This window comes from Nicotiana tabacum, chromosome 22 (genome assembly GCF_000715075.1).
Source record: "Nicotiana tabacum cultivar K326 chromosome 22, ASM71507v2, whole genome shotgun sequence".
Lineage (NCBI taxonomy): Eukaryota > Viridiplantae > Streptophyta > Magnoliopsida > Solanales > Solanaceae > Nicotiana > Nicotiana tabacum.
In genome coordinates, this window is record NC_134101.1 from 181,964,336 (window position 1) to 181,977,412 (window position 13,077).

Genomic DNA, 13,077 nt, shown 5'->3' on the forward strand with positions numbered 1-13,077 from the left:
TGTCCTTGTGGCATAGCTGACAAGTCTTCACACGCTGAGGAGCGTCACCAGTCTCTTGAGGCCGATGACATGATGGCTGATTGTTGCTGCGAAGGGTAGCCGGAACCAGGGGTTCATGTCTGTTGACTACCTTCTCCAACTGCATGGTCGAGATGTTTTCAGCGGCCATCTTTATGGGAAAGCATGGTATGGTGCAGGGCTTGGCCCCTTTTTCTCCCATCATCAGGAGCATGTTGGCATATGGTACCGGTATGGTGTTGGTTTGCCTCATGAACTCCAAACCCACTATGATGTCGAAGTCATCTATGACTGCGATGCGCAGGTCGATGCTTCCTTTGTATGGGCCAAGTTTCACTGGGACATTTGTAGCTGTTCCACCCAATGTCTGGGGTGGTGAGTTGATAGCCTTGACGCGGCCTTTGCTCTTTTGCACAACAAGATCCAGGCGCTCTACTTGAGTTTACGACAAGTAGTTGTGGGTGGCACTCGTGTCTATCAATGCGTGAAGGGGCTTGCCGTTCACTTTCAATTCGACGAACATTAGGGTCCTCGCTTGTTTAGGAGGTCTCTCGTTCATCTTTTCCTTCCCTTTTTTGGTGATTGGGACTGATATTTTCTTAGGAGGACATGCACTGGTCCCCGCTAAGACATGCAAGATAGAGCCAACAATTGCATTGAAGGCGCCTACCTGGTCTTCTTCTGATGTGTCTGATGCGTCTGACTCATCCTCGACAGTCTGATGAGCATTGACCTTTATGTTTGGGCATTCATTGTTCCAATGTGCCCCGCCGCAATGACGACATTCTGAGGGAGGCTTTCTCCCCTGATTGTTATTGATGGATGCAGCACTGTTGCTGCTGGAGGGAGGAGTCTTAGTTTTGGATGCACTCCGATCTCCCCCACTTTTGCTTGGGCCACCATTGTTGGGATGGTTCCTGTTGAATCCCTCTCGGACAGACGGCTGGGGCCTGTCGTTCTGAGTTCCCAAATGATAATCGTCAAGGCATTCTGCAGCTTGAATGGCCTTGGGCAGGGTGTCTACCCGTTGTCTCTGTAGTTCCATACATGCATGAGGTTTCAAACATTCTATGAATGCGAAGAGTTTGTCTTTGTCCCCCATGTCGCGTATGTTTAGCATGAGTGCGGAGAATTCGCGCACGTACTCCCGCACTGATTTGGTGTGGCGGAGTTCTCGTAGCTTTCTCCTTGCATTGTATTCCACATTTTCGGGGAAGAACTGCAGGCGTATGGCTACCTTCAATTCACCCAATGTCTCGAGAGTATCTTCACCGACCTTGATGTCTTCGTATTTGACCCGCCACCAAAGTTTGGCATCGCCCTGAAGATACATGGCAGCAGTCGCTACCTTTTTGGATTCTTCCAAATGGCCCACGGCATCAAAGTATTGTTCGATGTCGAAGATGAAGTTTTCCACTTCTTTAGCATCCCGGGATCCGTCGTATGGCTTTGGCTCCGGTATCTTAAGCTTTTGTGGAATGGGGGTGAGGTTTGCTGCACCCTTGATGTGGTTGTCGCATCCTCGAAGTATGCTCTGTAGGGTAGCATTGACAACATTGAGCTTGCCTGTCAAGTCGTCTATGGTTTGCTGCATGGCAGTTAGTCTGTCTGCCTCTTGTTGCCAATGGGCTAAATCGTCGGCACGCTCCTGTTGGAGGTCCTCAAATTTGCCTTGAATAGTGGCAGTTTCGATGGATGCCGTTTGTCGGTCATCGTCAGAGTCACGACTGATGTTTGCAATGTCATTTTCTGCCTGCCGCATTCAGCGGTACAGGTCATCCAACCTTTGCACTAGGTTGTTGTTTTGATCAGGCACCGTATCCACGATGGGTCATAATCAGTCAACCGTCTCTTCTAGGGATGCTAGACGCTCCCCATGATTCACCATGGTCAGAAATGCTGATGATGACAAATGTGTTCCCTCGTCCGATGTCGAGCCTAGGCTCTGATACCAACTGTTACGCAACGCCTTCCTGATGTTCTTTGAAAGGGCAACATAAGGCTAAGCAACCGATGTCAGTGCGGTTGCTGTCCGCCAATGAGGTCCCCTCCGCACGCTATACTAGATTGTCAGTGCCGTGCGAGAAAACCAATGTCACGAGCAATTGCGGAAGCTGAGAGAGAATTGGGTTTTGAATGATGATGATGATTTTATTGATGACTAAAATGCTGATTACAAAAGATGCGGTGTCGAGGGGGAGAGACACCAGTACAGAAAATTGCTTGCTTGAAAATGTTTGATTGTTTGATCCCCCCTAATAATGCTTAAAAAAAATAAACCAATATTACATGACTAGTCCTAATAAATCTGTAGAAGCACACTGAATGAAAATGATGTAAACTAGCCTATAATTACAATGAAAAGGACTTAGTTTATTACAAGGTAGAACTAAGTCCGATGGCAGCAACTTTGTCTTGCGAGTCATGGTCTGCGCGCGCGTAGCTGTGGGCGCGCGCGACACTTGCTGTGTTGGCCTGAGGTTGGGCGCTGGTGCTTGGCATCAGGGTCTGTGCGCGAGGCGCTGCTGGAATGGGCCTGCAGTTGGGCGCTGGCGAGGCATTAGGATCTGCGCGCGCGACATTGTCAGGGCGCGCAGCGCTGTTTTCATTGGCCAGCCCTTGGGCGCTGGCGAGAGGCATCGGTGGGGCGACAGAGGCGCATGCGCGCTTGTCACTTGGTGCAGCCAAGACTACGGGGCCGACCATGGCTCTAGGCATTGTGAGGCTTGCTAGGCCGCCATGGGGAACGACCAAGGGGTCATGGGGTGTGTCTGGAAAGCAGCCCATGACTCTACTCATGTGATTTTCCCCCAAACTTCTTCAATTTTTCTCTCAAATTCAATCTCCAAATTCAAGAGTACTATAGGGCTTCAAAAATCGGCATCATTCCATTCAGATTTGCTTTGAAGTAGAGATTCCATTATCAAGTTAAGTTTTTTTATTTCTTTTTTCTACCATATTGATAAACCCTAAACTTGTTATTTCAACCTTAAATTGATTTTTTGGGGTGTTTTTGTATCGTTTTGTTGTTGTTGTGTAGTTTTTGTGCATAAATTCTAGAGTTGTTGTGTAGTTGATATTTTTGAGCGAAAATTTGGTATTTTTATATTTTTTAATTGTAGCCTTTGATGTGGTTGTTCCACGTGCCCATAAAATTAGTTATTGTGATGTTGAAACAATTATATTGCTCTATTTTGGATTTGTGGAATGCTTTTTTGTCCAGATGTTTCAAACATGCCAGTTGAGTGTTTGAAACATCTTAAAATATTGTTAAATATTCGTGTTGTTATTGTTGTTCCTATGTGTTATGAACTTATTGCAATGTTTATCTGGGTTTGGTTAATGATATTTTGAGTTGAGTGTTTGAAACATCTTATTAAGATGTTTGAAACATTTGTAAGGATGTTTAACAATCCATGAGATGTTTCACCAAAAGATACCTGATAATCACAATGAGATGGTTGATTATTTTAGCGATTAAAAAAATTATTGAAAGAGATGTATAAATAAAGAAGTTTGGAGAACTATAATATGAACATTGCTAGCTTGTTTTCAAATTCCATCTAACTAGCTAGAAACTTAAATTACTATCTTGCTTAGCATTTGTAGATGGCAGAAAATTGATTTTGCCTCTTAAGCTCAATCTTGTATGACCATTCAATGGAACACCTTTAGAGATATTTCAAACATCTCATTAAGATGTTTCAAACATCTTAAAACATCTTAATGAGATGTTTGAAACATCTTATATGAGGCTTCAAACATCTCACTGAGATGTTTCACCAAAGAATACTTAAATATTTATAGTTTTATTTTTTTATGTAAAGGAACAAATTATTTATTAATTTTATTGGTGGTCGTTACTTTTTTTTTTGCGCAGATAAAATGGCAAAGAGACGTAGGGAGGGACGTGTGTCAAAGACAGGTGGAAGAGGAAGAGATAAATCTCCTTCCAAAAGATCTAGCAAAAGAATTAAGACATCTCAAGAGGATGAGCTACAAAAATCAATTGTAGCTGAAATGGAAGCCAAACCTCTTCAAGTAGTAGAAGGAGGGAATGCTGGAGAAGAAGGAAAAGAAAATGAAAATGAAGAGGAAATTGAGAAGGAAAAAGAACAGGAAATAGAAAAGGAAGAAAAAAAGGAAGAAAGGAAAGTAAGAGAAGAAAAGACAAATGTTGAGGAAGAAGAATCAAAAGAGGAGACAACAATTGATGAAAGAGAAGAGGAGACAGATATTGATGATGAAGCATCAGTAGCAAATACTGAAGAAGAAGCTTCAAGTGAAGAAGAAGAAAAAGAGGCAGCGACAGAAAGAAGAAAAAAGAGAAAGAATGATAATGCACCTTCTCAATCTATTAAGGTACTTAATACGTTTCAAACATCTCTCTAGATGTTTAAAACATCTCTCTGGATGTTTGAAGTTTATGTCTAGATATTTGAAATATTTCCTAGGATGTTCACTAAACATGACTGTTCGACATTGCGAGGTACAAGATGAGATGCCTGAGGATGAGTCTGGCAATTGCGAGGTTGAAATTGTAAAGCTTTGATCGGAACTTCCACCCTTAAAGTACAAGACATTTTTAGATGATAATGAGACATTCAACAAGAAGATCACTGTGAGATCCTCATTAGGATTAGCATGTATGGGTGAGTTCCGAAAGTTGTTGCAGGATGAAGGCCTAGAAACAAGTTTAGGAATAGTCCTTTCGGGCCTTTTTTGGATTTGCCTGAGAAGCCACTATTTCAAGCATCTATAGTGCATGGCCTTCTACTCCATAGAGTATTGTCTGAGAAGACCCAGGAGTTATGGTTTGATTATAAAAGATTAACAGTTTGTTTCGGCCTTCGTGAGTTTGCCATAATGACTAGACTCAACTGTGGATATTCTTACACGAATTCGAAGCTTCAAAAGTACCTTCTTGATGGTGAAGAGTTGTGGAAACGTATTGCCAAACGGAAAAAGGTCTGTGACTGGTAAAATGGTGCTTGAGTTGATCAAATCTAAATCCAAAAAATACAAGAATACAAGTATGCATTATGCTTGATTTGGTTTGTCCACTATATTTTATTGGCAAATGATTCGAATTGTGGTGTATCTGAAACTACAGTTAGATTGGCCTCCACAGAAGAGGCTTTTTATAATTATCCATGGGGCCGAAATAGTTTCCGGTTGACTGTTGATTATCTTATGAATGATATGAAAGAGCGTCAACAATATAAGGGTGACTCGTATAAACTCTACGGATTTCCTTGGGCTTTCATGGTAACTAAATAAATCTTGTTCATTACTTCTATTTTAGTGTTATTTATTCAATTTTCTATTTACTTTTTTATCACACAATGTAGGCTTGGGCATTTGAAGCTATACCTCAATTGCGGCCAAAAGACTATCCAAAAGAGAGGACATTGCCGAGGATGACGAGATGGCTATTTGAAAAAGTAGAAAAAGACAGGCCTGACCCATTTCAAATCAAAGATCGTCTGGTAAGGCTCATTTTGACAGATGTTTAATGTTTGAAATATTTAGATGATTGAAACATCTTTGAAACATCCACGGGATGTTTGAAACATCCTCCACATGATGTTTGAAACATCTCCATAGGATGTTTGAACATCAAGCATGCCTCTAATATTTTTTGTTATCTACCCAGGTGGTACACCCTTTTCTTTACCCTACAAAAGCTGAAAAGATGAAGCATTACATCCAAAATCTTGTTATCTTATCTGACAAAGAGGACATGATGATAGATAACCTAAGTAAAGAGTTGGATGGAGTGACAGTCTTAAGGCATTTGGGTGGTGCCCTTAAGATAGAGAAGGGTAGTTTGCAAACCCCACAAGTTGGAGATAGCCATGTGGTTGGAGGATATGATGATTGAGCAGAAAAATCTATTGGTGGAGATGGTAAAATGGGAGAAGAAGCTGTTGATGACGATGGTGGTGATGGTGGAATGCGCTTTAATGATGATAATGACAGGGGGATGGTTCTAATTATGATGATAGCAGAGGAGATGCTTCTATGGAAAAAATGGGTGATAAAATAAAAGATCGTATTGTTACAGGTACATCTAGTATCCATTGTCCTTGCACATGCTCTGATTGTCAGGAAAAGGAAAAGAAAAAGGAAGAAGAGCAAACAAAGTGGAGGGAAGCGATGCAGAGTCAGTTGAACTATTTGCAGATGACAATGGATGATTTGGTTAAAAAGCTAGAAAAGAGACCTGTGGTTCTTTCCCGAGCTATTCAATCTCCTTACACTGAAGGAAAAAAAAGGAACAAAAAGAGAAAGAAAACTAGAAAGGAAGAAACCTCCAAAGCACTCAGTAAGGAGAGGCTGAAAGTTGATATTTATAAACCGATTGACTGGGAGAGGAGAAATCCCATGACGACATTTATCAAAAATAGGGGGCCTCAGATACAATTCACGTGGGGGATGTTCAATTATGAAGACTTTAAGAATATTCAAGATTCTCAATTTTGGTTGGAGGATAAGGTACATAATCGTAACCCTTTCATCTTGATTTGATTTTTACTTCCCAATTTGAAACATCCTCTAGGATTAATTGTGTATAGTTTGCTGAATTGTTTGATCCACAATAAGATTAGTCTTTGTAAGTTCAATGTTCAAAATTTTTTGTATCTCTACTTGCTCCAGTGTAAGATGTTCTGTGAGAAGTTTGAAACATCCTGTGAGATGTTTGAAACATCCTGTGAGATGTTTGAAATATCCTAATGGATCTGTGACTGATATTTATGGATGTTTGATGTTTAATACTAGTATGTGGATTAGTAATTTAGTTATTTTGATTCTGCAGCACATGGAGGATTTCTTGGCCCTTATGCGTATCAGGCATAGAAGGTATCCCAAGCACTATGATCAAGCAGATATCATCCTGGATTGTAATTTTCTTTGTATCTTAAAGGAATGCTATAGTAGATTGTGTGATGGGGTGGACAAGGTGAATGCTGCTCTATCTCTTCCCATGATCTTGAATGAGTAACAATTTCATAAGGATGATCTAAAGTATGCTCTAGGAGAGTTGCCTTTCTGTGGTGGCCGACCTTGGAATGGTGCGAAGAGGATCTTCTGTGTATACAACATTGAGAAGAACCATTATGTTACAGTTGTATTTCTTGTTGAAGAGTCAAAGATGCTTATTTGCGACTGTAATACCTATGTGTATACTGATGAAAAGTTGGGTGAATTTATGTATCCCATTGGCACAATGTTTCCAAGATACCTTCGATCATGTGGCCTTTTCATGCACTTGCCTAAAGAATCCTTGAACGATGATTGGATACCTGAAAGGGTCTTTGATCTTCCACGAGATGACACATCTAGTAGTTGTGGAGCATGGTCCTTAATGTTTATTAAGCACCTCATCACCAACACTCTGATGGACAAGATGAATGACAACATTGTTAGCGAGTTCAGGGAGAAAATGGCCGTGGATATCTTTCACAAGAATATGGAACCATGATATGATTTACAGATATTATCTAATTTTTTGAATGGTTTTAATGGATATTTGCAACATATCTTTATGGATGTTTGGCATTAACATTGAACATATCTCAATAGATGTTTTAAACATCTATCACGATGTTTTCTCCCGATAACTGTTAAATTAATAAGTTATGTTTAATCGAGTCATCTCTTAGATTTAATGACAATCAATATCAAACATCCTAATAGATGTTTGAAACATCTGTGTTAGATGTTTGAAACATCCTTAGGATGTTTGACACATCTAACGCAGATGTTTCAAACATCTATCAGGATGTTTGAAGAAATTAGACGGTGGTTGAAGGTGAAAAAAAATACAAGGACATAATAACATCAACATCAAACTACCATTAAATATCAACCTACTTAATACTTCAAATAGTTGATCGTCAACCTAATGATCTTGTGATTAATTAAACATGGAATAATTAAATACTCAAAGGATCGATCGTCGGTCTATTGATCTTGTGGATAATTATATGTCAACCTATTGAATACTTCAAATAATTTATCATCAACCTATTGACTTTATGAATAATTAAACATAGAATAATTGAATACTTCAAATAATTGACCGTGAACCTATTGACCTTGCGAACATCAACCTATTTAATACTTCGAATAACTGATCATCCACTTATTGATATTGTGGATAACTAAACATAGAATAATTGAATACATCAAATAGTTGACCGTGAACCTATTGACCTTGCGAACATCAACCTATTTAATACTTCGAATAATTGATCATCCACTTATTGATCTTTTGGATAATTATACATCGACCTATTAAATTGATTAGTAAATAGGTTTGATAATTGATAATCAACCTATTGACATTATGAAAAAGTAAATATCAACCTATTGAATACTTCAAATGATTGATATTCAACCTATTGATCTCTTAGATTTAATGACAATCGATATCAAACATCTTAATAGATGTTTGAAACATTTGCGTTAGATATTTGAAACATCCTTAGGATGTTTGAAACATCTAACACAGATGTTTCAAACATCTATCAGGATGTTTGAAGAAATTAGACGGTAGTTGAAGGTGAAAAAAAAATACAAGGAAATAATAACATCAACATCAAACTACCATTAAATATCAACCTACTTATTACTTCAAATAGTTAATCGTCAACCTAATGATCTTGTGATTAATTAAACATGGAATAATTAAATACTCAAAGGATCGATCGTCGGTCTATTGATCTTGTGGATAATTATGTGTCAACCTATTGAATACTTCAAATAATTTATCATCAACCTATTAACTTTATGAATAATTAAACATAGAATAATTGAATACTTCAAATAATTGACCGTGAACCTATTGACCTTGCGAACATCAACCTATTTAATACTTCGAATAACTGATCGTCCACTTATTGATATTGTGGATAATTAAACATAGAATAATTGAATACATCAACTAGTTGACTGTGAACCTATTGACCTTGCGAACATCAACCTATTTAATACTTCGAATAATTGATCATCCACTTATTGATCTTTTGGATAATTATACATCGACCTATTAAATTGATTAGTAAATAGGTTTGATAATTGATAATCAACCTATTAACATTATGAAAAAGTAAATATCAACCTATTGAATACTTCAAATGATTGATCGTCAACCTATTGATCTCGTAGATTTAACGACAATCGATATCAAACATCCTAATAGATGTTTGAAGAAATTAGACGGTAGTAACATCAACATCAAACTACCATTAAATATCAACCTACTTAATACTTCAAATAGTTGATCGTCAACCTAATGATCTTATGATTAATTAAACGTTAATTATACAGATCTAGATATCATTTAGTTCTCCAATAAAATCAACATCAAATTATCAAAACAAGTACAACAACAATGTTATTAAGCCACAACGGAGTTGCTTGTTCCTTCAGTTCTCTTCTTGTAAGTAGTTCTTTTGTGGCCAGTCCTTTTGCATATGGAGCATCTATTTTGCTTCTTTTTTACTTCCCCGCTTGCTGGAATCTGCTTTGTCTTCCTTCTTCCCAGTTGAATTTCACATTAAGGTGGAGGTATTTTTCTCTCAACAAGCTCCGGAGGAACATCCCAACATTCTTCAGAAGGCACTGGATTAATTTCTATGACATATGCATTCACGTATGTGTCTATATAATAAAAGTCAGAAGTATAGTCATAAATGCTTGTTCCGTATTGATCACCAAACTCAACTCTAAGGGTTGCCATAGCATGTGGGCAATGTATTTTGTCTAGGTCGAACTCTCTGGAAGAACATGTTCTGTTGTGTAGATCAACCTTTGCAACCGCACCATGACCGGTGATGCTGAACACTTGTTGCCTTATTGGATGGACCAATAGCTTGTTGCCAAATGTTGCATTTTTATTAATCTTCTTTTCAACTGAAGGGACACAAATGGTTGGAGTGTCGAGGAACTGCATACGCCTCTCATGGAATTTTTGAGCAAACCTCCTATTAATAGCATCGAATAGGGCAGTGATGGGGAATTCTCTTTCGAGTAGAAACATTGAGTTAACAGACTCATCAATATTTGTGGTCAATACTTCATACCTGAAATAAGGACATATAAGACTTTTTGAGAATTTGGAATATAAGCAATAAGGGTCAAACATCTTGCAGAAATGGGAATGCAGTAACATGTTTCATGTCAAGTATGAAACATCTTAAGAGATGTTTGAAACATCTTAAAAGATGTGTGAAACACCTTCTTAGATGTTTAAAACATCTCGTAAGATGTTTGAACTGGAAAGTCCAGTAACCTGTTTCATAAGAGATGTGTCAAACATCTTAAGAGATGTTTCAAAGATGTTTTACCAGGGGAGTTCACATTAACGTACCTGTTACTAGGGAAGTGCGCTCTGCTCCATTTGTGAAACCCAACATCCTCCTCAAGATATTTGGCAAATCTTACATCGTTATCTTTGATTTGTTGAAAATGATCATTGAACTCATCAATCCTATATGCTTTAGCTGCGGAATAATAATGGTGAAGCAAATCTCCGCAATGAAATTTTTTGCGAAGATTTTCAGCAAGGTGCCTCATGCAAAATCCGTGATGAGCCTGAGGGTAAAATTTTGAGATCCCATTTGCTATGCTTATGTGCCTATCAGAAATTATACACAACTCAACGCTGTCGGGGTGTATGCTAGACAATTGTTCAAAAAAATATTCATATGCGGCATCACACTCCTTGTCTACTACACAAAATGTCACAGGAAAAATATGGTTCTCTGAATCTTGTGCCACGGCAGACAACAACACTCCACGATACTTTCCCATCAAAAATGTCCCATCAATAGCTATGACTTTCCTCATAAACAAAAATCCCTGAATCCAAGCTTCATAAGCTACAAAAAATACTGAAACTTCCCTTTGTTATCAAGCTTCAGTGCTGTCTTGCTTCCTTCATTTGCCTTCCTAAGCACGTAGCGGTACGCATCTAAAATTTCATACCCGTGCTCTAGAGTCCCCCTTACCATAGCCTTTACAATATGACCTCCCTTCATACACTTCCAATAACTAACATTACAACCCAAATCCAAACGAACTGTTTCCATAATTTCTTTGTTAGATGGACCCTTGCCCTCTTCAAACTTAGAATGGATGTATTCACCAATGACATCCGCTGAGGCGGGTGGATGCTTTTCTGTAAGATGTTGTGACCCGCATGTGTGCTCATTCTTGTACCTCGTAATATAAACCTGTCAGTACTTATATATTTGACGGCTCGCAACCACCACTTGCAATTATTGTCTACATATTTGATGCAGTACACAAATTTAGTACTATTCACTGATTTGAAACTGAAAGGAGCCTTTAAGGAAGCAAGCTTCAATGACACAACTAGCTCGCGCTTGTTTTTGAAACTTAAACCCTTGTAAAACTTCGTGCCATCTTCATAATTGTGGCTGCTTTGTGTTGTCGGTTCTACCTCTTGTGAGTTTCTTTCAACTCCAGGAAAGTTTGCATATTCTTCTTCTTCGGTTTATGGTATATCCATATCCAAAGGATCCATTTTTGGAATATCGCTATTCAAAAGATCTTCTTCAATATCATCCAATCTATGGCTATCATGTTGTTCCATTAGAGGTGAATTTGGAAATTCTACCAATCTTTCAACCACAGATACCCTTAGAATGGGCTTATTTTCATCTTCCAAATAATATCTCAAACAATCATAATTCTTTATTTTAAAGGGAGCTACTTTAGTGTGCTTTTCACCAATGCTATGCATGTAAGTTATGGACATATCACTTGGATAACAAGTTAATTCACAACCAGCAATAATCTTGTCAACAAACTCATCATACGTAACATCTCTATGCACCTTTATTAGAACCGTCTCTTTACTCTTCAAATGCCAAGTAAAACGTGTAGAAGACTCCACCCATTCACCATGACAATCAACTCCCAATACAATATAATCAACCATTTTGTAATGGAATACCTGCAAATATCATAAGTATATAAAGAATTGGTATAAAGAATCAATTTTTTGCAAACATCCGAATAATGTTTCAAACTTTCTAAAAAGATGTTTAAAACATCTTGAGAATATACTTAGGATGTTTGAAATATCCTGAGAGGATGTTTGAAATATCCTGAATGGACTTTCAGGATGTTTGAAACAATTACCTACAATTATATAAGGATGTTTTAAACACCTCACAGAATGTTTTAAACATCTCACTGGATATTTGAAACATCTCGTCAAAATATTTTAAACATCTCACTGGATGTTTGAAACATCCTGTAAGATGTTTGAAATATCTCGTCAAACATCTCACCGGATGTTTGAAACATTCTGTGAGATGTTTTAAACACCTCACAGAATGTTTTAAACATCTCACAAAATATTTTAAACATCTCACTGGATGTTTGAAACATCCTGTAAGATGTTTGAAATATCTCGTCAAACATCTCACCGGATGTTTGAAACATCTCACAGGATGTTTAAAGAATCACAAAAACCTGATATCTGTAGATGAAAAAAATAAGATTAAACATCAATCTTTACTTACCAATAGTGATGAATGGACTGAATATCTCCCTTAAAATAATGCACAAGTCAATGTAGCAAATCACGATCAAGTGTTTATCAATGGTGCAAGGGTCAATCTTCAATTGTTCTTGTTCTTTTTTCACTAATCTTTCTCAACAAAGAACAAGAACCTCAAAGAAGAAGACCTGTGAAAAATAATGTCGAGATTAAAGAAAGAAGAAGAAGAGATTGAACACATCAGAAGAAAGAAGAAGCAGAAGAAGAACAAGAGAAAAAATGTAGGTTTTTGTGAATTGGGAATGAGGAATGGGGCTGGGAGCGGGAATGGGAGCTGGGGAGGGTTTCAGTTTTTTAGAGAGGGTGGGCCCCATTTGGGGCAGTTGTGATAATTGTAAAAATTTAGGGTTTTTTTAAACCTAGTTATAAAGATTAAACACTAATAATAAAAGTGTCCTTTTTACACCAATCTTAACACTTTTGTCTTATAAATTGCTTTAAGTGTTCAAAAGTCCTAT

The 13,077-nt window shown here is 37.9% G+C and overlaps 1 protein-coding gene across 1 annotated transcript; it reads right to left on the reverse strand.

The window, feature by feature from the left end:
• Positions 1–9,583: 9,583 nt before the first annotated feature.
• Positions 9,584–11,117, reverse strand: LOC107788092 (uncharacterized). The gene is made up of 3 exons (XM_016609752.2): positions 11,037–11,117; positions 10,397–10,887; positions 9,584–10,109 (listed from the first exon to the last, which is right to left on the reverse strand). Exons 1-3 carry the CDS (start codon positions 11,115–11,117, stop codon positions 9,584–9,586), a joined length of 1,098 nt encoding a protein of 365 aa, XP_016465238.2.
• Positions 11,118–13,077: the final 1,960 nt, after the last annotated feature.

Coding starts and splice junctions, on each gene's coding strand:
- LOC107788092 (XM_016609752.2), bottom strand. CDS start 11,117: ATGGAAACAGTTCGTTTGGATTTGGGTTGTAATGTTAGTTATTGGAAG. Junction 10,888..11,036: donor GTCATATTGTAAAGGCTATG/GTAAGGGGGACT, acceptor GCTTGGATTCAG/GGATTTTTGTTTATGAGGAA. Junction 10,110..10,396: donor GCGCACTTCCCTAGTAACAG/GTACGTTAATGT, acceptor TCCTTATTTCAG/GTATGAAGTATTGACCACAA.